Source organism: Pygocentrus nattereri, chromosome 17, assembly GCF_015220715.1.
Source record: "Pygocentrus nattereri isolate fPygNat1 chromosome 17, fPygNat1.pri, whole genome shotgun sequence".
NCBI classification, from domain to species: domain Eukaryota; kingdom Metazoa; phylum Chordata; class Actinopteri; order Characiformes; family Serrasalmidae; genus Pygocentrus; species Pygocentrus nattereri.
This window is the reverse complement of record NC_051227.1, coordinates 3,454,762-3,481,249: the sequence shown is the minus strand read 5'-3', so window position 1 is coordinate 3,481,249 and position 26,488 is coordinate 3,454,762. Positions and strand designations below refer to the sequence as shown.

The 26,488-nt window shown below is 42.4% G+C and overlaps 1 protein-coding gene across 2 annotated transcripts; it reads left to right on the top strand.

Annotated features, from left to right (window-relative positions):
- Window positions 1–85: 85 nt before the first annotated feature.
- Window positions 86–25,519, top strand: LOC108412473 (NLR family CARD domain-containing protein 3-like). 2 transcript variants are annotated; one of them, XM_017684498.2, is made up of 11 exons: window positions 86–164; window positions 664–743; window positions 826–942; window positions 2,742–2,819; window positions 3,199–3,250; window positions 3,707–3,911; window positions 4,130–5,897; window positions 12,006–12,179; window positions 14,033–14,206; window positions 17,827–17,873; window positions 24,070–25,519. In XM_017684498.2, exons 2-11 carry the CDS (start codon window positions 691–693, stop codon window positions 24,603–24,605), a joined length of 3,204 nt encoding a protein of 1,067 aa, XP_017539987.1. In that variant the 5' UTR covers window positions 86–164; window positions 664–690; the 3' UTR covers window positions 24,606–25,519. The 2 variants fall into 2 exon arrangements, with proteins under 2 accessions (XP_017539987.1, XP_017539988.1); XM_017684499.2 differs by lacking the exon at window positions 86–164 and adding an exon at window positions 178–488.
- The last annotated feature ends 969 nt before the right edge of the window (window positions 25,520–26,488 follow it).

Here is a 26,488-nt window from a genome sequence, read left to right as displayed (position 1 = left end):
GTACAACATCACTCCACCTCCTTCACCCTGTAAAACACCTCCCAGCACTTCCTCCTCTGGTGGTGAACTAATCCAGTCCAAACCGGTTTACAGTGGAAGCGAAACCTTCAGCGACGTCTGCTCAGTGAAGAGAAGATCATAAACAGAGAGAGAAAAGCTCAGAGGTAATCTCTGAAGATCAACACACAGAATTTACTTTCTGACCTGAGGATTGAAGACATTTCAGACACAGAGAGAGCAGAACATCCCTGTGGAGCTCAGAGGCAGAACTAGATTTCTACCAGAAAGAATCCAGAGACAAGCGTGAAGGAATGAAAATTTTAATCTAATAGTATTTAACAGTTATATAGATTTAAAAAAATGTGTAAGTTAAGGTCTCTGGTGTGTGACCCGTCGTCAGCCAACGACGATAGACAATAGAGTGGGGAGCAACTGGCGGTGGCGGGGAGGAAAGAGGTGAACGACAGAATCTGAAAGCGGCGAAGCAGGTCTGTGTGTTGAGGCACTTCAAAGACAGCTGTAAGCTTGTGATTGGTCAGAATAATGAGTGACGTGGCGTTGGAGTCTCCCTTGCAGAACTTGCACTAAAGCTTTCATTTCAGAGAACAGCTTTCAGGTGAAGGTCACATGGAGACTTCACCACTTCTGTGTGTGTGTTTACAGGATTAGGTCTAATCTGAAGGAGGAGCCATGACCTCCAAAATGAGCTTCTCTGAGGAGCAGCACTCACAGAAAGCTGAGAGGTGAGAGAATCATGGGATTTGGGGTAAAGACTTTTCTTGCAGGAACGTTTGTAGATCATGTCTTATATTGGTTGTGTTCTAGACTGGTTCAGGGTCAGAGACCTGAGTCACCTGAATCCAGCTGTTTGTCCATGAAGAGTGACCAGTCAATGGGCAGAATAATACCGCTCAGAGAGGATAACAGTTCTTCTGAGATCAGGTAAAATGATGTGAAATTGAAGAATGAGAAGGGAAAAAAACATTTTTTCTCACAGGAGACAAAACAAACAGGAAATATACAGCCTTTTCTGCTTTCCTGCTTTACATTTTTCTATTCTGTATAATAATTTTGCATTGCATGTAAAAATAACATGGATATATGGAATATAATTTCCATACAGTGTGTATAAGTGAATATTGAATGATGAATAACAGTAGAGTACTATATAAAAAATTACTTTTTTTTAATACATTATAATACAATATATTTAATACTATATATTAAAGATATTGTTTGATTCCTAACTTTTATGTGTGGGTATGTGTGTGTACATATATACAGTGGTGGACAGTAATTAAGTAAATGTCATTTTTACTGTACTTAAGTATTTTTGCGTGTGTCTGTACTGAAGTATTTCTATAATTAATCTTTTAGTACTTTTACTTTTGATACTTAAGTACATTTGAAGGCAAATACTTCAGTGCTTTTACTCAAGTGGTGGTCTAAAGGGAGGAACTTCTACTTTTACTGGAGTAATCAAGTACATGATTTGTTTTGGGTTGATGGTGGGGTTTGTGTGGTGAAGACCTCACGAATCCATGAACCCCAGTTGCCAAGGCTGGTGGTGTGTTCTCATGGCATGGTTTGGGTCCACTGGTCTGCCTGAACACGTCATTGGCAGTTTTACTGCTTGGTGACCATTTGCAGCCTTTCATGGACTTCATGTAGCCCCACAGTGATGGGATATTCCACCAGGACATATTTTTCAAAAAACAAAATTTTTGTTTTAACATTTGATTTGTCGTCTTTATACTATTTTCAATTAAATACAGGGTTTAAATAATTTGCAGATCATTGCATTTTGTTTTTATTTACATTCTGTACAGTGTCCCATTTTTTTTTTGGAAATGAGGTTGTATGTCCATCCATCCATCCATCCATCATCTTCCGCTTCTCCAGGGTTCGGGTCGCGGGGGCAGCATCCTAAGCAATGAAGCCCAGACCTCCCTTTCCCCAGCCACTTCCACCAGCTCTCCAAGGGGGATTCCGAGGTGCTCCCAAGCCAGCTGGGCGATATAGTCACGCCAGGTGGACTTGCCTGAGAGGCGTCCAGGAGGCATCCTAACCAGATGCCCGAACCACCTCAGCTGACTCCTCTCGACGTGAAGAAGCAGCGGCTCTACTCCGAGTCCCTCCCGGATGACTGACCTTCTCACCCTATCTCTAAGGGAGAGTCCAGACACCCTGCGGAGGAAACTCATTTCGCTTGTATTCACGATCTTATTCTTTCGGTCATTACCCAAAGCTCATGACCATAGGTGAGGGTAGGAACGTAGATCGACCGGTAAATCGAGAGCCTTGCCTTATGGCTCAGCTCTTTCTTTACCACAACAGACTGGTAAAGAACCCGCATCACTGCTGACCCAGCACCAATCCGCCTGTCATTCTCCTGCTCCCTTGTAGCTTCACTCGTGAACAAGACCCCGAGATACTTGAACTCCTCCACTTGAGGCAAGAGCCTATCCCCGACCCAGAGAGGGCACCCTACTGGTGCCCTACTTACTGCTGGCTATGCGAACCAAACTCCAGCTTTGTTTGTACAGGGCCTGAATGGCTCGTAGCAAAGAGCCATGTACCCCGTACTCCCGAAGCACCTCCCACAGAATACCCCGGGAACACAGTCGAATGCCTTCTCCAGATCCACAAAGCACACGTGTGTGTGTATGTGTGGGTGTGTGCGTGTGTGTGTGGGTGTGCTTGAATATATGACTTGATCTGTGTATTTTCCCTGATTCCAGCTATGTGTCCATGAAGAGTGACCAATCTATGGGTGCTCCGCTAGTATTCAGAGAGGAGGACCGATCTACTGATCTGAGGTAAAGATAGTTGTCAGTATGAATGGTGCAGTAAAATGTTCTTCACTTCCAGTCCCACCTGATTAATCTGATCTCAGCAGGTGAGAGAGGTGGGTTAGAGCAGGAAAACACTAAACTGTGGAATAGGGGAATACACTGGATTAGGGGATTAAATTATAGATCTAAAACTGAGTGTTCATTTATAAAGTTTCAGCATAAATAACATTCATTATATATATATATATATATATATATATATATATATATATATATATAAAATATATCTACACAGTGAATGGAGCTGCATTTAAATGAATATGTTGTAACATATGAAGGTGAGTGTATTGAGCTGTTCAGATTGTTCACAATACACTACTGATAATCTTCTGATTTCTAACAGAGTCCAGAAGAACTCAGACATTACCAGGAGAAACATGGGGATCATATTCAAGGTATGTGTGTGTGTGTGTCTCTGTGTGTATGAGATTTCAGATAAACAACAATTTATGTTTTTTCTTTTGTATCAGCGATTTCGGTGATATCCTGTTTAACTGCTACTAGTGAGCAGTGATTCTGGGTTTCTTATATAATACAATATAATATCAATTATAAATTCATTTCCACCATAACTAGACTTTAAAAGTGTTTTTTTTTGTGGTCAAACTGCATAAGATAACCTGTTATTCTTCAGGTTAAATATTAACTATTATATGTGTTATCAGGTTAACTATTAACTATTAACTATTATATGTTTTGCATCCATCATGCTTTTTACTAAATGAAATCAACGACAACAGTAGTAGTAGTAGTAATAATAATAATAATAATAATAATAATAATAATAATATTGTAGACTCTCTCACTCTGGTAACAGGACCTTGTTTCTGTACCTTTGTCTCCTTAATCAGGAGCTGGAGCACAAAGTCGTCTCTCTGGTGAAGAATCAGCTGAAGAGGTTTGTGAAGCTGCTGAGTCTGGATTACCCAGCATGCTCTGACAGAGAGGTGGAGGATGAGGAGGATCAGAGCAATGTCAGAGAGGAGGCGCTGAAGATCACACTGACCGTCCTGAGGAACATGAACCAGACTGACCTCGCTAACACACTACAGAGCAGTAAGACATCAGGGTCATGTGATGATTCATCATATACATTAATATCAAGAGTTTAAATTATCAGGATAATGTAATATTAATAATAATCACAACAGAACTATTAGATTTTCTTATTGATCAGCTTTGTGTGACGTCACTATAATGTGTCAGTGTGTTTGTATCAAAGCTGAAAGTGAACAATAATATTTTAATTGTGTTATTGTTTCCTTTTTTATCAGAACTGGCTCCTTCTTGTCATCAAAAGCTGAAATCAACACTGAAGGAAAAATTCCAGAAAATTAATGAAGGAATCCCAAATTCTGGAACCTCAACCTTTCTGAATGAGATCTACACAGAGCTCTACATCACAGAGGGCGGGAGTGGAGAGGTCAATAATGAACATGAGGTCAGACAGATTGAAACAGCGTCCAGAAGACCAGCAACACAGGAGAAACCCATCAAATGTAATGACCTCTTTAAAGATAATTCCATCAGCACTGTGCTGACTAAAGGAGTTGCTGGAATTGGAAAAACAGTCTCTGTGCAGAAGTTCATTCTGGACTGGGCTGAAGGAAAAGCCAATCAAGACATCCTCTTCATATTTACACTTCCTTTTAGAGAGCTGAACTTGATGAAGGAGAAAAAACTCAGTCTGGTGGATCTTCTTCATATTTTTTTCTCAGACACAAAAGAACTGAAACCAACAGACTATCATCACTACAAAGTCATGTTCATCTTTGATGGTCTGGATGAGTGTCGACTTCCTCTGGATTTCCAGAACAATGAGAGCTTATTTGATGTAAGACAGTCAGCCTCGGTGGATGTGCTGCTGACAAACCTCATCAAAAAGAATCTGCTTCCCTCTGCTCTCCTCTGGATAACTACTCGACCAGCAGCAGCCAATCAGATCCCTCCTGAGTGTGTTAACCAGGTAACAGAGGTACGAGGGTTCAGTGACCCTCAGAAAGGGGAATACTTCAGGAAGAGAATCAGTGACCAGAAACTGGCCAATAAAATCATCTCACACATGAAGTCCTCAAGAAGCCTCTACATCATGTGCCACATCCCAGTCTTCTGTTGGATTGCAGCCACTGTTCTAGAGAGAGTGTTGGGTGAAGCCGAGAGTGGAGAGACCCCCAAGACTCTGACTCAAATGTTCACCCACTTTCTGATCTTTCAGATCAAACACAAGGACCAAAAATATCATGGGAAATGTGACACTGATCCTCAGCAGACTCGAGAGAGTATTCTGGCACTGGGAAAACTGGCGTTCCAACAGCTGGAGAAAGGCAACCTGATCTTCTATGAGGAAGACCTGAGAGAGTGTGGCATTGATGTCAGAGAAGTGTCGGTGTACTCAGGAGTTTGTACCCAGATCTTCAGAGAGGAGTTTGGGCTGCACCTGGGAAAGGTGTTCAGCTTTGTTCACCTGAGCGTTCAGGAGTTTCTGGCTGCTTTATATGCATTTATTTCCCTCATTTCCTACAACAGAAATGTTCTGTCAACAGGATTTTTTTATTTATTCAGAATGTCCACAATGTCAGACTTCCTGAAGTCTGCTGTAGACAAGGCTTTACAGAGTGAGAATGGACATCTGGACCTTTTCCTCCGCTTCCTTCTGGGCCTCTCACTGGAGTCCAATCAGACTCTCTTACGAGGCCTACTGACAAAGAGAGGAAGCAGCTCTCACAGCACGGAAGAAACAGTCCAGTACATCAAGGAGAAGATCAGGGAGAATCCCTCTCCAGAGAAAACAATCAGTCTGCTCCACTGTCTGAAAGAACTGAATGATCATTCTCTGGTGCAGGAAGTCCAAACATTCCTGAACAGAGGAGGATCCAGTGGACTCAGTAGAGCTAAACTCTCTCCTGCTCAGTGGTCAGCTGTGGCATTTGTGTTGCTGAACTCAGAAGAAGAGCTGGATGAGTTTGACCTGAGGAAGTATGATCCATCAGAGGAATGTCTTCTGAGGCTGCTGCCAGTGGTCGAAGCATCCAGAAAAGCTGTGTGAGTATTTTCGTTCATAAATGTTGTACTAATCTATTTTTAATGTAAATCAGGATTAGTGCTTTATACTTTTAGATATTTACCTCACATGACATCTTTCTGTTTCTCTCTGATTTAATAAAAATAAATTGCAATGAAATGTAATGAATTTCTGTAATTAAACGACAAAATGCTTATTATCTTTTAGCAAACATTACAAGGATAAAGTTGATTTAATATGAGTGCTCAGCTTCCGTTTCATGTAAATTAATGAGCACTGTCAGTGAAAACTGTACCAGTGTTTTTTTCCCATTTTGTTTTGTCCGTTTGTTGCTAATAATTCTTACCAGCTTGACCTTTATCTACAACTTTATCAAACTTAACGTCATCAGTGATGCATTCAAAGACTTCGTTGACGTACCCTTCAACTCATTAAAATCTGCCACCAGAGTAACCACGATGCGTCAGTGCACTGCATCCACAGTGGCCCACTGATTTAAATGAGAAATTTCTTTCTATCAAAAGGTATGACATGTTAGCCTATAGAGAATGAAAGAATAAAGAACACAAGTCAGAAAGAAACTTTATATCAGCACCTTACAAGTGCCACTGTTGGGCTGAATGCTGTAGAATTTCTAACTAAATATAAAGGTTATGTAGCTTATTAGTTGTGGAGTGGTGTTTTGAGACAATGGAAAGGGAATTCTAGGAACATTTCCCCTGATGAAAAGGCAACATGCAAATAAATAAATAAACAAATACATGATTATACTTGATTCCTTCATACATAGATAATATGTCATGCCCATAGATACAAAGTTACGTCAAAATTGAAAAGTAGATTTTAACAGTGCACATGCCAATATTGGCCATTAAAATGGATCAGCATGCAGAATTTAAACTTTCAGAACATGTTTGTTCATGTCAATGAATCTCCATGCTGCCTTTATTGTCATGCATTGGGATAGCTTCTGATTGAGTGTGCACACACATCCATCCATCCATACATCCATCATCTTCCGCTTCTCCGGGGTTCGGGTCGCGGGGGCAGCATCCTAAGCAATGAGGCCCAGACCTCCCTTTCCCCAGCCACTTCCACTAGCTCCCTGGGGGGGATTCCGAGGCGCTCCCAGGCCAGCTGGGCGATATAGTCACGCCAGCATGTCCTGGGTCTTCCCCGGGGTCTCCTCCCGGGTGGACTTGCCTGTGACACCTCCCAAGGGAGGCGTCCAGGAGGCATCCTAACAAGATGCCCGAACCACCTCAACTGGCTCCTCTCGACGTGGAGAAGCAGCGGCTCTACTCCGAGTCCCTCCCGGGTGACCGAACTTCTCACCCTATCTCTAAGGGAGAGTCCAGACACCCTGCGGAGGAAACTCATTTCGGCCGCTTGTATTCGCGATCTCGTTCTTTCGGTCATTACCCAAAGCTCATGACCATAGGTGAGGGTGGGAACATAGATCGACCAGTAAATCGAGAGCCTTGCCTTATGGCTCAGCTCTTTCTTTACCACAACAGACTGGTAAAGAGCCCGCATGACTGCTGACCCAGCACCAATCCGCCTGTCAATCTCCCGTTCCCTTGTACCATCACTCGTGAACAAGACCCCGAGATACTTGAACTCCTCCACTTGAGGCAAGAGCTCATCCCCGACCCAGAGAGGGCTCTCCACCCTTTCCTGCCTGAGAACCATGGCCTCGGATTTGGAGGTACTGATCCTCATCCCGGCCGCTTCACACTCGGCTGCAAACTGATCCAGCGAAAGCTGAAGTTCACGGCCTGATGTCCCGCGATGTGACCTTGAGGTCACCAAACCAGACCCCCTCCATCCCCTGACTGCGCCTAGAAATTCTATTCATAAAAATTATCAATAGAATCTTTGACAAAGGGCAGCCCTGACGGAGTCCAACTCTCACTGGGAATGAGTCTGACTTACTGCCGGCCATGCAAACTAAACTCCTGCTTTGTTTGTACAGGGCCTGACTGGCTCGTAGCAAAGAGCCATGTACCCCGTACTCCCGAAGCACCTCCCACAGAATACCCCGGGGAACACAGTCGAATGCCTTTTCCAAATCCGCAAAGCACATGTGGACTGGTTGGGCAAACTCCCATGAACCCTCCAGAATCCTGGAAAGGGTAAAGAGTTGGTCCAGTGTTCCACGACCAGGGCGGAACCCGCACTGCTCCTCCTGGATCCGAGGTTCGACTATAAGCCGGACTCTCTTCTCCGATGTCCACGCAATGTTGAAAAGGCATGTCAGCTAAGACAGCTCTACAACATCCAGAGCCTTGAGGAACTCAGGACAGATCTCATCCACCCCTGGAGCCCTGCCGCCAAGGAGCTTTTTAACTACCTTAGCGACTTCGGCCTCAGTAATGGACGAGCCTATGTCTCCAGACTCTGCCTCCTCACTGGAGAACGTGTTGGTGGGATTGAGAAGGTCCTCAAAGTATTCCTTCCACCGCCCAATGACGTCTTCAGTCGAAGTCAGCAGCACACCATCTCCACTATATACACTGCTAGTGGTACACTGCTTTCCCCTTCTGAGTCGCCTGACAGTTTGCCAGAATCTTTTCGGAGCTGACTTAAAGTCTCTTTCCAAGGCCTCACCGAACTCTTCCCATACCCGGGTTTTTGCCTTGGCAACGACTGAAGCCGCAGATCGCTTGGCCTCTCAATACCTGCCAGCTGCCTCTGGTGTCCTACAGGCCAACCATGCCCGGTAGGACTCCTTCTTCAGCTTGATGGCATCTCTCACCAGGGGTGTCCACCACCAGGTTCGAGGATTACCGCCCCAACAGGCACCAACTACCTTGCGACCACAGCTACAGTAAGCCGCTTCAACAATGGAGGAGTGGAACATGGCCCATTCTGATTCAATGTCCCTCACCTCCCCCGATATCTGGTCAAAGTTCTGACAGAGATGTGAGTTGAAGATCAATCTGACAGGTTCTTCTGCCAGACGTTCCCAGCAAACCATCACTATACGTTTGGGTTTGCCTGGTCTGACCGGCATCTTCCCCCACCACCTGATCCAACTCACCACCAGGTGGTGATCAGTTGACAGCTCAGCTCCTCTATTTACCCGAGTGTCCAAAACACATGGCCGCAATTCCGATGACACGACTACAAAGTCAATCATTGAACTGCGGCCTAGGGTGTGCTGGTGCCATGTGCACTTATGGACATCCTTGTGTTCAAACATGTGGTTTGCACAGAAGTCCAAAAACTGAACACCACTCGGGTTCAGATCAGAGAGGCCATTCCTCCCAATCACACCACTCCAGGTCTTACTGTCGTTGCCCACGTGAGCATTGAAGTCCCCCAGTAGGACAATCGAGTCTCCAGGAGGAGCACTTTCAAGCACCCCTCCCAAGGACTCTAGGAAGGCTGGGTACTCTGAACTGCTGTTCGGTGCATAAGCACAGACAACAGTCAGGAACCGTTCCCCAACCCGAAGGCGTAGGGAAGCTACCCTCTCGTCCACCGGGGAAAACCGCAACATACAGGCGCCGAGTCGAGGGGCTATGAGAAAGCCCACACCTGCCCGCCACCTCTCACCATGGGCAATTCCAAAGTCCAGCCCCTCTCAAGGAGATTGGACCCAGAGCCCAAGCTGTGTTTTGAGGTGAGCCCGACTATATCTAGCCGGTATCTCTCAACCTCGCGCACCAACTCAGGCTCCTTCCCCGCCAGTGAGGTAACGTTCCAAGTTCCAAAAGCCAGTTTCAGCAACCGAGGATCAGAACGCCAAGGCCCATGCCTTCGGACACTGCCCGATCCACAATGCACCAAACCCCTACTACTGCCCCTCCCATCGGTGGTGGGTCGATGGGAGGGGGGACTCATGTAGCTCCTTCGGGCTGGGCCTGGCCGGGCACCATGAGTGAATGCCCGGCCACCAGACGCTCGCTGGTGAGCCCCTCCCCCAGGCCTGGCTACAGGGTGGGGCCCCGGTAACCCAGATCCGGGCACGGTACACAAGTCCTGCTTTCTTGTTTTCATAGGGGTGATTATGGATCACACTTTGTCTGGCCTGTCACCTAAGACCAGTTTGCCATGGGAGACCCTACCAGAGCTTTTGCTCCAGACAACATAGCTCCTAGGATCATTCAAGCACACAAACCTCTCCACCACGATAAGGTGGTGATCCATGGAGAGGTTCTTTAAATACTGATATCTACAATATCTTCAGAAAAGAGCATTGTGATATAATTTACAAATTTATAAAGTGTTGCCAAAACACATCTTGGCCCCTGTGGTCTGAATACAGAATCAAGATCAGAGCCAGTCCAGGTATATTTTAATGGATCTGCTATATTAAAGAAGAGTTTTTGAAAGAATCTAATTACCACATTTATTTCAAAGTAGGTTATCTTCTAAAATATATTTGGATGCTTGTTTAGTTTATATATCATTGTGATTGATAAATTACTTTAACTTCATATGTATGATTTTTATTTTTTGTATGCACCAAGCAGATTTAGGCACTCGCAGATGTAAAGCACAAAAGAGGCTTTACTGATAGAACCGCAATCCAAAGTCATCATCACAAAACAAGCATGGGTCAATTCCAGAAAGCACAAAAGAAGCAAACACACAAACAATAAAACCAGGCAGAATGTCCAAAAAGGGAGAGACCAAAACTGTCACGATTGGCCCCTCCCAGTCCTGTTCATGTGTTCGTGTTTTGGTTTAGCCTATGTGTATTTGTTTTGGTTTTTCTAGTCCTGCCCCCTCGTTTCGTGACTTCACCCCTGATTGTTTTCACCTGTCCCTTGTTTTCCCTTTGTTACTTAAGCCCTGTGTTTGCACTTTGTCCTTGCCCTGTTTGATTGTATCGGCCTTTGTTGGATGTATCAGTCTTTGTTTGATGTTTGCTTTGTTTCTCTCTGTTGTTGGATGTTTTCTTTTTTTGTCATGTCTGCACCACGATCTCTCTGTATTGGCCTGTCATTGACCCTGGACCGTCTTGACCCTGACTTTGGATTTGCCCTCAATAAAAGTCGCTTACCTCCGCACATGCGTCCGCTACCTCACTCCCCTTTACAAAAACGTAGTCAGGAATACAGGCAAAAGGTAAAAAATCTGGAACCATACACAAGGGCAAATAATCCGAAGGGCAGAGCAAAAAGGGCAAAGTCGAGAAACGAAAGGCAAAGGTCAAACACGAAAAAACATAAAATGGAATGAACGCTCAGTAGATCACGCAGTGGATACGATACCTCAAAAAGTTCCTATGCTAAAGCCTGGGCTATAAACTAAACTAGGTTTGTCATATGATCAAGAACACAGGTGAAGTACATTAGAATTCAGGTGAACGTGAGCATTGATAGGAGTGCAAAGTCACATAAAGAGTCAGGTGATCTGGAGATTTCTGTGAGGAGTCCTGGTTAGTGTTGGCATTGGTTGGCTGGGTGGAGGTTATGTGATCTCCCAGAATCCTCTCTGAATCCTCAGAATCCTCTGAGTACTCAGAGAATGTGTGACATTTTTCAAAACTGTTGCACACAAAATATATTTTAGGTTAGCCTGAGTAAATATGGTTTGCAACATGAACTGACTGTTATTCAGTTAATGATGTGATGGGGGCAAGACATGAGTAACTGTAATGCAGGGGCTGAGGCAAGTTGCAAATGCAAAGAAGTTTTACTAGGGGTAATACAATACTCAGATTCTATACAACAGGCAGCTTTCAAAGCACAAGCTGGCAATAGCAAAGGCAGATCCATAGTAACACAAGGTCAAAACAGGAAAACAATACAAAACCACAGCTAGGTTTGAATAATAGTTACAACTATAAAAAATGACTTTTCAAACAAAGAGGTCAAAACAGTTAACAAATCCAAGACAACTTGCAGGTATACAAGTGGGAGGGGTCAGGGAGAGTCCAAGCTGAATCCCTATAGAGAGGGAAACCACATGACACATGACATGACAACTGAGCAGCTTGACTCATTAGCAACATGATGAAGTTAGTTTAATTAGTTGTAATTGTAAAGCAAATTTGAGTGTTAAAAAGATGCCAGAGTACAAACATACAGTATGCTCATTTCTAAATGTAATCCTAAACAGTCTAATTCGCCAGAATTAAAGCATACCCTGTGCTATATTTATTCTTTTTACAGACTTGCTGGCTGTAATCTCACAACAGAATGTTGTGAAAAGCTGTCATCAGCTGTTCAATTAATGAACTCCTCTCTGAAAGATCTGGACCTCAGTAACAATGACCTGCAGGATTCAGGGGTGGAGCTGCTGTCTGCTGGACTAAAGAGTTCACACTGTAAACTGGAAACACTCAGGTGAGCTCTCTGTAAATTAGATCTGTAATAATAATAATAAAAGCTCTTATGTTTTATATATTTCTGATATTATGGAATGTGCAGCCATACATTCCATGTTGTCTTTTTGTGAAATGCACTATTTTAAGTGTAAACGTGCTGTCTTGAATCACATAGATATAGAGATTTTCTGATTTAGCGGAGTGGTCGTGATTCCAGTAGAGAGAATTCAGAAACACTTTACAGATTAGTAACAAATGGGCAATTATATGGTGATTTTATGGTAACAAGTAGTGCTCATCTAAAAGCACATGCTAATGTTCTAGTTTTAAATATATAGTCAGATAATAATTGTAGTGGTTATTAGTTGGTAAACCAGTCCTCATTATTGCATCTACAAATAAAAGGTAAAACTCAACCAAGCAAAGAAGAAACTATCTATAAATAGGATTAAGAAACACTACCAGCTTCTCAAAATCTCCCAACTTTTTTGGAATGTGTTGCTGGCCTCTAATTCAAAATGGGCTTGTGGTTGTCAAAAACAATAAAATGTTTGGCTTTCAACATATAAATCACTGTCTTTGTATAATTTTCGGTTAAATATAGGATTTAATTGATTTGTATGTGATGTACAGACATAGACTTCTTAGCCTAAATAAAAGTTGCAAAAAAGTCTTTTCAACACTTCTAGCTTTAATTACAGTGTACATTCACTGTGGCATTACTTCAACAACCTAAGTCAATGTCACAATAGTCATTTCTATTCAGAGTTGCATTAAATTTTTACCAAGATCTTGTATCGATGACAAGAGAATCAAACCACTCTGTAAAGTCTTCTCCAGCACATATTGAAGACTTTTAATGGAGTTAAAGTCAGAACTCTGTGGCAGCCAATTCATGTGTGGAAATGATTCGTCAAGCTCCTTCAACCACTCTTTCACAATTTGAGCCCAGTGAAGCTTGGCAATGTCCTGGAATATGCTTGTGAACTCAGAGAAGTAAAAATCCACTGATGGGATAATCTGGTCATTGAATTGAACTGCAATTTCCCCCTGGGATCAATAAAGGAATCTGAATCTGAATACATTCGGGTAATCAGCTGGCTTCATTCTATTGCCACATGACATTGCTGGGCCCAGACCTGGCCATCTGAAGCAACCCCATAAAACTGCATCTAGAGGCTTGTACTGTGGGCATTATGCATGATGGATGCGTCGCTTCATGCATTTCACGTCTTACCCTGACGTGCCCATTGCTCTGGAATAGGGTCAATCTGGACTCATCGGACTACATGGCTGTTAAACATAGCCATGAGTTCTGCTGATGATTTTTCTGTTGATGAAAATGATTATTTTTCTATTTGATTTCACAAAGGGTTTACATGATCTCTGTCCACCGTCATTCAAGTTTTCTTTTTTTTCTGACCATATTTCTACAAAGTTGAGAGTTCACCCTGATCATTTAAATTTTTAATAATGTATTGGACAGTTCCAGTTTCAGTAATTTTAACAATCTCCCATATTGTTTCTTTTGCTCAATGCAGGTAAAATCTCTCCCTTGACAATTGGATACATCTTCTGACATACAATTTATTATACAATCTTCTACTCTCATTGCATTGTTCTAGTTCTATTGTTGTTTTGCTTTCTGGTGTTATGCACAGAAAGATTATTTCCCCCTTTGAGTCATGGATTTTCTCAAGCTTTTTTTTGCCACCATCACTTTTTTTAACGCTCACTGGGGCTTGGACCAAAATTTTCTGTAAAGCTGCTTTGTGAAAAATACTGTAAAAATCTCTATATTGTTCTGTACTGCAGCTGTTATATAGCTGTATGTTAATGTTATCTACCCCTCTTTTTCCTTCTTTCCTGCAGATTGTCTGGGTGTATGATTACAGATAAAGGCTGTTCTTCCCTGGCTTCAGCTCTGAAATCAAACCCCTCCTACCTGAGAAATCTGGATTTGACCTATAATCACCCAGGAGAGTCTGGAGGGAAGCTACTGTCTGATCTACTGGAGGATCCACACTACACACTGGAGAAACTACAGTGAGATACTTACTTAGTGTCTATACACAGACTGACTGCTATTATACACATTATATACATTACTGACTGTAATGTTTTACTGTAGATGGTTTTGTCTTTTTCGTAAAGTGGTGAGATGTTGGTCTTTTGAATGTGTCCGCAAATAGCATGAGGACACGGAGGTCCAGTGCTTGGTAGTTTTGGAAGGGTGTTATGAAATTCAGTGTGAATACAGTGAACAGATTACATCATCAGCAGTGACTGGTTCTCAGCCGACCTCAGATCAGATCTGGTTTGGTCATAAAATTAACTGCCGGCTATGTTTATCTCTGTATTAGACACTGATGCTCCCCAGAATGACTCTAGCTTCTTGAGATATTCATTAAATGGATCATAAATAGATAAAAAAGCAAGTAACTAAATAATTATATTATAGTAAGTTGAGTCAAATCCATTCATGGAATTGACACAGTACTTTATGATAGAGGGATGGAAAATCCAAAGAATATGTACCCAATACATAGAGAATCTTTAATAATAATTTTATATTTACATATAGTTAGTTGTAATAAAAAGTGATTATTGTTTAATTGGAAGGAGTAAACACAGTACAAACTGTATGACCACTGCTAAATAATAGTTACAACAAAAAAAAAACAGATGATAAGTATTACAAATAATATTTAATATTGTATTCTTATAAATGAATACAAATATCAAAGAGTAAATGATTTTAACATACTCTAAAAATAGTAAATAAAATACAATACAGAGGTTCCCATCAAATATTTAAATTTACATGGAAAATCAAATGAAATAAAACACAAGCCTGACAGAACACATCTTACATACTCAGTTCAACTGGACTGAACTGAGCTGAAATATTAACTGGCTATACTGTTAAAAGAGGAACACAGCAGAAGTTGATCAGAAGTGTTTTTGTGCTTTGATTTATGAATATTGTTCATTTAAAGTATTATACAATTCGAATTGTTTCATTCATAATAATTTCTGAGTTAAATATTTCACTTTTTATTTAAATATTTCCCTTTAAATCAGTTTCATGTTACTAAAATGTCATAAAAGGTTAACATATTCTTCTGTCACAAAATATACATTTTCAGTCATATTTTAAAATGATTTTTGTAAAATGTTGGTTTTATATAGATGTTCTTCATTTACATCAAACCTGTTAGTTCATAATAACTTTTATAGGCTTTTCACCCTTTATTTTATCAAAACCAATTTCATTTCTTTTAAACTTTAAGTTGTACAAGAACAGTAATCATTAATATATAAAATATGATTAATGTGATCAGCACATGCAATTACAGATGTGACTCTTTTGTTTAATATTTTTGAGCACACACAGTAAAACTAAACAGAAAAACATTACAAAATAATCCTTATAATACTCCAGAAAGTCACCATCCTTTAGAATGAGTGAAAACTTCTTAGAGTGAGTTGAGCACATTATGAGTAGAAGAAGATGAGTGGAAGTTCAGCGTAACTACAGAGGAATTTCTTTAAATGCTATTTTTCTTGTCATTTTAACTTATTTAGAACTTTATTAGTTAATTTTGTTTGAAGCGAGGCTAAGGCGAGAGGTTCAGATGAGTGAGCAGCAGTTTGGTTTCATGCCCAGAAAGAGTACCACAGATGCAATTTTTGCATTGAGAGTGTTGGCAGAGAAGTACAGAGAAGGTCAGAAGGAGCTGCATTGAGTCTTTGTGGATCTAGAGAAGGCATATGATAGGGTGCCAAGACAGGAACTGTGGTACTGTATGAGGAAGTCAGGTGTAGCTGAAAAGTATGTTAGGGTGGTGCAGGACATGTATGAGGATAGTGAGACTGTGGTGAGGTGTGCAGTTGGAGTGACAAATAGTTTCAAGGTGAAGGTAGGGTTACATTAGGGATCAACTTTGAGCCCCTTCTTGTTTGCAATGGTGATGGAAAGGTTGACAGATGAGGTCAGGCAGGAGGCTCCATGGACCATGATGTTTGCAGATGACATTGTAATCTGTGGTGAGAGTAGAGAGCAGGTGGAAGAGAATCTGGAGAGGTGGAGGTTTGCACTGGAGAGAAGAGGAATGAAGGTCAGTAGAGACAAGACGGAATACATGTGTGTGAATGAGAGGGAGGCAGGTAGAAAGGTGAAGATGCAAGTAGTAGAGGTCGTAAAGGTGGATGACTTCAAAAATCTTGGGTCAACCATCCAGAGCAAAGGACAGTGTAGAAAAGAGGTGAAGAAGAGGGTGCAGGCAGGATGGAGTGGGTGGAGATGGGTGTCAGGGCTGATGTGTGACAGAAGGATAGCAGCAAGAGTGAAAGGGAAGGTTTACAAGACAGTAGTGCGTCCTGCTATGATGTATGGTTTGGAGACTGTGGCTCTGTCTAAAAGACAGGAGGCTGAGCTGGAGGTGGCGGAGATGAAGATGCTGAAATTTTCGTTGGGAGTGACAAGGATGGACAAGATTAGAAATGAGCAAATCAGAGGGACAGTGAAGGTGGAGCAGTTTGGAGATTAAGCCAGAGAGGCCAGGTTGAGATGGTTTGTACATGTGTTGAGGAGGAATAGTGGATATATTGGTCAAAGAATGTTGGAGATGGAGCTGCCGGGTAGAAGGAGAAGAGGCAGACCTCAGAGAAGGTTTATGGATGTAGTGAAGGTGGACATGGAGATGGTTGGTGTGAAAGTAGAGGAGGCAATGGACAGGGCAAGATGGAGGCAGATGATCCTCTGTGGCGACCCCTAAAGGGAGCAGCCGAAAGAAGAAGATTAGTTAATTTTGTGCCCGTTTCAAATAAAATAATGAAATGTTAAGTAACCAAATATTCCCAAAATTTTGCCATAACATATAATGGGAGTTAAGGCAAACAATTTTTCAGACAAAATTACTCATTATTTTACAAATTTTTACTCATACATTATTCATTTTTCCAGTATTTTATTTATGTCTTTTGGCACATTTTTAATGTGGGGTTGGTTTTAGAAGAGGGTGTTCATCTGTCCTGTCTATTTGACAACTGACAGATACATGTCAAACACATAGCCATGCCCACTGCATATGCTGTTAACTGCCCCCAAAGTTATGTCTTTTATTATTATTGTTATTATTAACATTGTAATTAATTAATATTAATTAATATTAGGTAGTAATATTAATGGATTGTTTAACAGATAGTAAAGTATAAATAATCTAAGATCACTGCTCTAATAATAAAATTAATAATAATAATTAAAAGAAGAATTGTAGGTCTAATGATACTGGTTTTATTTATATGTGGACTGTACAGTTTCCCCTCAATGGGGAAATTTCACCTCAACATTTAACCTATCCGTGCAGTAAAACACCACATACACATGAGTGAGCACACAAACAAAGGGGCAGTGAGCACACTTGCCTGGAGCAGTGGGCAGCCCTATCCGCAGCACCCAGGGAGCAGTTGGGGGTTTGGTGCCTTGCTCAAGGGCACCTCAGTCACATACCATTGGCTCTGGGGATCGAACTGGTGACCTTCCAGTCACAGGACTGGTCAGAGGTTCCCTAACCTCCAGCCCATGGCTGCCCCAAATTTATTTCAGTTTTGATTTGATATGAAGTTAAATTAATGTATAAATGTGTATGTTTGTTCTTCAGAGTGGACCATGGAGGGAAGATCAGGATGAAACCAGGACTGAAGAAATGTAACACACACACACACACACACACATACACACAATAATAATAATAATAATAATAATAATAAGTTGAACTTATATAGCGCCTTTACACAAAACCCAAGGTCGCTTTACAAATGCATATCACATTACACAAGGCCCGAGGAAGATGCAGGAGAAAAATGAAGGAGAAAAAGATGAGATTTCAATAAAGATTTGAAGTGAGAAAGAGAAGAGGTAGAGCGAAGAGAGAGAGGCAGAGAGTTCCAGAGCAAGGGGGCCGCAACACTGAAGGAACGACCACCCATAGAGCTGAGCCTGAACCTAGGGACCACTAGAAGGCCTGCTTCCGAAGACCTGAGGTTACGAGTGGGCTTGTAGGGTATTAGAAGGTCGAGTAAGTAAGCAGGAGCCAGGCCATGAAGTGCCTTGAATGTGAGAAGTAGAATTTTATAGTGAATACATAAAGTAATGGGCAGCCAATGAAGTCTCTGAAGAACAGGAGTAATGTGCTCAGATTTTTTAGTGTATGTGAGAATCCGTGCTGCAGAATTTTGCACTATTTGTAACAACCTAAGTGACTTAGCGGGGAGCCCATAAAGCAATGAGTTACAATAGTCCAGGCGAGAAGTAACAAAAGCCTGGACCAGAGACTCAGCTGCAGCCGGGGACAGTAAAGGACGGATACGTGAAATATTGCGAAGGTGGAAAAATGCCGACCTAGACAGAGACTTGATGTGCGGTTCAAAAGACAAAGAAGGGTCAAAAAGAACACCTAGGTTTCGGACAGTGACAAATGGAGTGATTGTAATATCATTTACAGTGAGAGCAAGATTTTTGAGAGCGTTAACAGTGGACTTGGAACCAGTAACTATAAACTCGGTTTTGTGTGCATTTAAAGAAAGAAAATTTGCCCTAAGCCAGGGGTTCAGGTCAATAAGACATCTATTTAACTGGGGTGGGGGAAACAGTGCTGCTGGTTTGAAGCTGAGATAGATCTGAGTATCATCAGCATAGCAATGAAAATGTAAATTGTGACTACGAAAAATATGACCCAGGGGGAGAATATAGATTATAAAAAGGAGGGGACCAAGGACGGAACCCTGAGGGACACCATATTCAATGGGCACTGTGTCAGACGTATGGTTCCCAATTGAAATAAACTGAAGCCTGTTAGTCAGATACGAGTGGAACCAGAATAGTATGGTTCCAGAGAGACCAATCTCAGTGAGCCTAGTTAAAAGAACATTGTGATTTACTGTGTCGAAAGCAGCAGTGAGATCAAGAAGCAAAAGAATGGAGATGCAACCTGTATCCGCGGAAAGGAGAAGGTCATTTAGGACACAGAGAAGAGCAGTCTCGGTGCTATGATGCAAACGAAAACCAGATTGAAAATTTCAAATAAATCATTAGTGTTCAAAAAATCAAGCAGCTGGGAAACCACAACCTTTTCTAGAACTTTAGAGATGAATGGGAGATTTGAAATAGGCCTGTAATTGCTCAAAATTGTTATATCTGAGTCAGGTTTCTTAATAATAGGTGTGACAGCTGCTGTTTTTAAAGACACAGGAACATATCCAGAAGTGAGTGAAAGATTAACCAAGTGGCATATTGGTTCGGAAAAGATAGAGACACAGCGTTGAAGAAGATGGGTAGGAACAGGGTCCAGTCGAGAGGATGAAGTCTTAGAGTTAGCTATAATATTGACAATAGAAGTTGAGTCAGTCAGAGAGAAATTTGAAAAAGAAAGTGACAGAGTTGGAGAGAAAACGATAGGCCCATGGCAGTCAGCAGGGGTATTCAACAGGTCTTTATAGATGGTTGACACCTTGTTACCATAGAATTTCAGAAAGGCATTACATAGATCAGTTGAGGCAGTATTTGGAGTTGATGGGGGTCGCAGAAGCTTATTTACCACTGAAAACAGAAGCTTGGGATTCTGACCAGCAGCACTGAAAACATCCGCGTAGTATGATGCACGAGCATTGTTTAGTGCTACTTTGTATGAGGCCAGATGATCAGTGTAAGCTAAATAGTGAACCTGCAACCTGGATTTCTTAAAAAGACGTTCTAGACGTCTTCCAGCTGTTTTCATATTGCGGAGAGCAGGAGTAAACCAAGGCGATCTATGAGTAGAAGGCACAGATCTAGTTTTCATCTGTGCCAAGGTGTCAAGACAAGCACGTAGAGTACAGTTATAGAATGATACAGCATCATCAGTGGATTGCATTGAACTAAGATGGGCAAAATTAAACGTTTCCAGAGAGGCCAACAGAGAAGGACAATCAATAGCCTTAACATTACGATAAGTAAGTACAGATTTTGAGTGAGGTTTAGGAACAGGTGGAGAGAAAGAGGCATTGATTAGTATATGGTCAGACACACCAACACAATGTCCAGTTATATTAGTAATAATCCCACCCGTAGAACAGATTATGTCCAGAATATGACCCTTCTTATGAGTTGGAAAGTCAACGTGTTGAGTTAGATCAAAACAGCTTATCAATGACAGGAATTCTGAAGAGGCAGAAGAGTTAGAGTCAAGGTGGATATTAACATCGCCAAGAACAATGATGGAAGAGGAGAGTGAACTGGCAAACGCCAAGATCTCCCCAAATTCTGACAAAAATTCAGTCAGAGAACTCTTCGGGGGGCGGTAAATCATTAAGAAGATACACCCAGGAGCCTTGAGAACCATGACTTCAAAAGAGGAAACATCTTGTGGGTAGCCCAAAGTCAATTCAAAATTGTCCCTGAATAAAACCGCCAGTCCCCCACCTCTACCTGTTTTTCTAGGTGAGGCCAGATAATTAAAATTAGGGAGAGAAGCAGCATTCAGGTAAGAAAAGTCACCCGGTACCTGCCACGTTTCAGTTAAAAAGAATAGATCCAACTGATGCTGGTCGATAAGGTCATTGACTAATGCAGCCTTATCTGTGAGCGAGCGACAGTTCAGTAGCGCCAGGTTAGATAGACGATGTGCCGAGATCGAAGGAGCAGACTGATGCGACGATGTAGAACAAGGGACCTCCAGTAGAAACCTATGGTTCACTCCATGATGCGCTCTTTCAGGGCGTCGCCTAAAGCAACGATCAGTAATCCGTACTGCGGGATGATTGATGCACAGTGCCTGAGGTGCTGTATAAGTCTGACGTTTACAGACACGATGTATATATCGGGGTCGTCTAGAGATGCTGATAGAGCAGCAAAGATTGTAAGTGGGAGCATCAAGCCGACGGAAAGAACGCAGCCTTTGTAAGTCCTCGCTGGAGTATGAGTATATAGGATAAAGGCTCGGAGTACCAGTTAATTCCTCCATCGCCCGATCAAAAAATGATAATCCGAGAAAAGGCAAAAGTAAACACACCGCAAGCCCATTTAGCCGCCCGCTCGACATCAGAGCCACAGGGGCGGTTCGTGCAGGCAGGCTCGCAGCTAGCAACAATAGCCGACGAAATTGCCGGTGCAACCAAAAGTTAGGAATGTGCAGTTCGTGCAGGCAGGCTCGCAGCTAGCAACAACAGGCGATGAAACTGCCGGTGCAACCAAAAGCCACACACACTCATAGGTTCTTGGTATAGGTAATATAACCCTACTGGCGTCAGGAGCCAGAGGTTGAGAGGTATCAACTAGATATAGTTGAGCTCACGTTACCCACAGTGTCAGCTCTGAAACCAAACTCCTTAATAGGGGTTGATCCCTCTCCTAAATAGGAGTTACACCGGTTGAGAGGTGCTGGACAGCTATGGGGATACTCTTGAGTTCCCAGCTGGCTGCCATGCAGTTGGAGCTTGTCCTGGTGGATGAAAGGGTCGTCTCAACGTGAATTTAAATCGCAGGGAGCTAAGCTCTAACTGTGTGTGCTTATGCACCAAACAACAGTTTGGAGTGTTTGGCCTTCTTGGAGTAAGTGGGCAGGGTTCTGGAAAGGTCTTCAATGCTCAGGTTGGCAGTGACTGGGAGACCTGGAGGGGGGTGATTGAAATGAACGGCCTGCCCGATCAAAACTTGGATGATAAATTATTATTGGACTTCTGTGCTAGGCACGGAGTTCAAACACAAGGATGTTAAATATACTTGGTACCAGAGCTCCTTGGGTCATAGATTAATGATCAACTTAGTTGTCATTTTATCTGACTTGGGACCATATTTTCTGGACACTTGGGTGAAAAAAAAGATGTTGAGCTGTCAACTGAACACCATCTGGTAGTGAGTTGAATCAGATGGCAGATAAGACTGGTGGTCAAACCCGGTAGGCGCAAACGAATAATGAGGGTGTGCTAGGAATGACTGACAGAGGCCCCTCTTCAGAATGATTTAACGATTTTAACTCCCACCTCTGGGAGATCTTTTCTCATGTTCTGGGGCAGGTAGGGGACTTTGTGTCTGAATAGACCCTGTTCAAAACCTCCTTTGTGGAAGCTGCCAGGACAGTAATCCAAGAACTCCCTGGTGGACACCAGTGGTGAGCGAGGTCATCAAGCTGAAGAATCAGGCCATTAGGGAATGAATGGCCAAGAGGACTCCCAACTTAGCAGTTAGGTACTGACTGGCAAAAAAGATGGCAGCGGTGGCTAAGGCAAAATGGCAGTGGAAAAAAAGATTTGGCTGGCTTCAAGGAGGTTCTGGACAACTATCCAGCAATTCAGGAGTGGTGACTTTGCCCAGGCTGTACTCAGCAGGGGCAGAGAAACTTTGACTTCACATGAGGATATTGTCAGTTGATGGAAGGAGCACTTTAAGAAACTCCTTAACCCACGAGACATATCACATCGCTCAGCCTCCCTGGGCAAGTTTAATCCAAAGTGTTGGAAAGAAGACTAAGACCGATACTCAAACCTCAGATTGAGGAGGAACAATGTGGCTTCTAGCATTTCACCCTCACGCTGATTGTTGAGGGGACATGGGAGTTTGCCAACCCAGTCTAAATGTGTTTTGTGGACTTGGAAAAGGCTTATGACTATGTTCCCCCGAGATATCTTGTGGGAGGTCCTCTGGGAGTGTGGAGTGCTGGAGCCACTACTCTAGGCAATTCAATCTCAGTACACCTGGAGTGAGAATTGAGTTAGTATACTCAGCATTAAGTCAAGCTTGTTCAGTGTAAGTGTTGGACTCCAGCAAGGTTGTGTCTTGTCTCCACTCCTGTTTGTGACACTTATGGATGGTGTCAAGATGTAACTGAGGTCAGAAGGGTATTATGTGTGGAGGCCAGAAGGTGGTGTCTCTGCTATTCGCACATGATATGGCCTTTTGGCTCCATCACATGGATGCTTCCAGAGCTCACTGTAGTGGTTTGTAGCTGTGTGTGAAGTGGTTGGTATGCAGATCAGCAGAGTCCTAGCTTGGATATGGATGGCATGCTCACTCCAGGTAAGGGGAAAGGACCTGCACCAGGGGGTGGAGTTTGAGCATCTTGGGGTCTTGTCTACAAATGATGGGAAGAGGGATTGTGAGGTTGGCCACAGGCTGGGACAGGTGGCAGCAGTAATCCGGTCACTGTACCAGACTGTAGTGGTGGAGGGAGCTAAGCCAGAAGGCAAAGCTGTCTGTTTACCAGTTAGTCTACATCTTGGCCCTCTCCTGTGGTCATAAGCTGTGGGTAATGATCAAAAGAATGAGACTGTGAAAACAAGCAGCAGAAATTAGCTTTCTTCGCAAGGTGGTAGGTTGCACTCTACTTGATAGGGTGAGGAGCTCAGTCATCCGGGAGGTCAGAGTAGAGCTACTACTCCTCCACATTGACAGGAGCCAGTTGAGGAGGTTCTCATCAAAATGCCCCCTTAATGCTTCCCAGAAGATTTACCAGGCACAGCCTACTGGGGTCATCCTTGGATCCACTGGAGGGGTTACATCTCCAGGTTGACCTGGGAGTGGTTTGGGGTCTCCTGAAATGAGCTAGAGGATGTTGCAGGGGACAGGGTCTTCTCGGACTCTCTGCTCTGCTTTCTTGACTGCTAGAAGCAACCCTACCTAGATTAAGCAATTACTATGATCAATGAATGAATGAATGAATGAATGACACAAACTCCGTATGCAAATATCTCACACACACATGTACACACAGATGCATTTTATGAACCTACACTATACACACTCAATATACAAACCCTGTAAACACACATAGTTTTTTATATTCCAATAAGCTCTCTCTATTTCTTAATCTGTGTGTGTGTGTGTGTGTGTGTGTGTGTGTGTGTGTGTGTGTGTGTGTGTGTGCCTACAGATGTGTGTGATCTCACTCTGGATCCAAACACAGTGAACAGAAGTCTCTCTCTGTCTGAGAGTAACAGAAAAGTGAAGTGGGTGAGAGATCAGTCATATCCAGATCATCCAGAAAGATTTGATTGGCTACAGGTTCTAAGTGTGCAGAGTCTGACTGGACGTTGCTACTGGGAGGTTCAATGGAGCGGAGATGGAACTGGTATATCAGTATCATACAGAGGAATCAGGAGGAAAGGATACAGTGATGACTGTGTTTTTGGACACAATAATCACTCCTGGAGTCTGATCTGCTCTAATAACAGTTACTCAGTCAGACACAATAACCAGAGAACTGTCCTACCTGCCCCCCCATCCCTGTCTGACAGAGTAGGAGTGTATCTGGACTGGGGGTCCGGCACTCTGTCTTTCTACACCATCTCCCCTAACACACACACACTGACCCACCTACACACATTCAATACCACATTCACTGAACCGCTCTACGCTGGATTCCATATTTACAAAAATTCTTCAGTGAGCCTGTGTGAGATAGAATAACCACTACAGAGAGGCTTTTAATTTTTATTTATTATTGATACATTTAACTTCTTTTGTTTAGTATTGGGGCTATGAGGCTAATTTCGCTAACAAAAAATAGTCACCTGTCACGATTGGTTCCTCCCACTCCCCCACGGCCTTGTGTTTACTTCCCGGTCGTCCACATGCTTCTTTGTTTTGATTCTTCACTGTCCTGCCCCCTTGTTTCGTGACTCCACCCCTGATTGTTTCCACCTGTTTTCCACATGTGTCTTGTGATCCCTTGTATTCCCTTGTGCCATATAAGCCCTTTGTTTTCCCTGGTCTGTGTTGGTCTTTGTATTGGGTTTATGTATGATATCTTTGATGTTTGAGGTTTGAGGCGTTTGGAATTCTGTGTTTTGTTTCGTTGTGTCTGTTCCTCCTGCTCTCTGTGTTGGCTCACTGACCCTGGACTATCTTGACCCTGACCTCATCGCTCCGTGTTACATCACCTAAACTTGACCCTGAATGACCCTATCCTGTCTTACAGAGAACAGAGAGTACAGCAGAACAGTCAGTGTGGTCAGTGAAGACTTACAATTGATAATGAGAAGTTTATGTAGATGTTCAAACAGAAAGAAATTGTGTGACCCTTTGTGTTATTGTGTTATTAATTGTTATTAATTATTGAGTACAATAAGTATCATTATGCTCTACCAATACCCGTATTGATGATTATTACTGGTGAATAAAATCCATCATGATGCATTTTTCTTAGTGTATGATGGGCATATTCAGTATTTCTAGAGCACAGAACACTCACACTGATCAACAAATGCAGTCTTTTATAAATTATTGAGAATTGCTGAACAAAAGTGGTGAGCAGACTGTCAGGTATCATAGCAGGTTGATGTTTCTAATAAAGTGGCCTGTGGTGTGAGTGGTCTAATTTTGGTCAGTTGTGTTGTGTAGTCCAGTACTTGCTCGCTCTGGAGGAGTATTATGCTGAATATGGATAGGATGAAGACAAAGTTCTCCTTGATACTGATCTAACTTTAGGAGAAACTTTCTTAGTCATGTTAGAGAGCCGTGAGGATGGACCCTTTGCAGCTCTGGATTTTGGGTTGCCCCTTTGTGCTTCTGTCCAGCTGTAACAGGTGCCAACCATCAACTAAGGGTCCAGTTATGACCCATTTCCTCAGTCTGCGTTGCAACTGCATCTACATTTATTCCACATCTTCTACAGAATGCAGACTGTACCCACACAGAGGCATGTACATATTTTCACATAATACTTAGAATGAATCCTTCAATATGTCAAGATTTAATGAAAGATACTAATTTATTACTATTAATTATTGGTTTAAAAGAGTTTGATGTAGGAACTAAATATTTTCATTTTCAAAACATGCCATTCACTCCCCAGTCCATATGTATGTAAACTCAACTTGAAAAACAGCTTGTTTTGAAATCGTTGTTTCTGTGATGTCACAAAACTAAAACAAATTTCAGCCTGCAGTATCTTAGCTCTGCCCATTCAATTTCGTGCTATAACCTGGACTGCTTTTTAAATATGATACATACATACATACATAGAGCTGCCAATCAGAAGAGCTTATTTACATATGTCGGTCTTTAAGGCACAGTATACTGTTAGAAATAAACGTACTATGCAGGTACATGATTCATTCATCAAGGTACAAACAATGTAAACGTAACCTCAAAGATACAACAGTGGTTTTAAGGTCCAGTGGTGGACCTTACATGAGTTTTTCCTAGTTGGAAATGTAGATATTTGTACCTTTTCATAACTGAATAGTTAAAATCAGAACAATAAAATAAAAAGCCTGGAGGTGAAACGGCGTGTGTGGTTAGAAAATATAATTTCAATGGATTCTGGTACAACTATGTTCCCTGACTAA

Bases quoted from the DNA above. Each gene is read 5' to 3' on its own strand.
- LOC108412473 (XM_017684498.2), top strand. From the start codon at position 691: ATGACCTCCAAAATGAGCTTCTCTGAGGAGCAGCACTCACAGAAAGCT. The intron at 3,912-4,129 runs GTAAGACATCAG...CTTTTTTATCAG, and splicing joins CGCTAACACACTACAGAGCA to AACTGGCTCCTTCTTGTCAT. The intron at 5,898-12,005 runs GTGAGTATTTTC...TTCTTTTTACAG, and splicing joins GAAGCATCCAGAAAAGCTGT to ACTTGCTGGCTGTAATCTCA.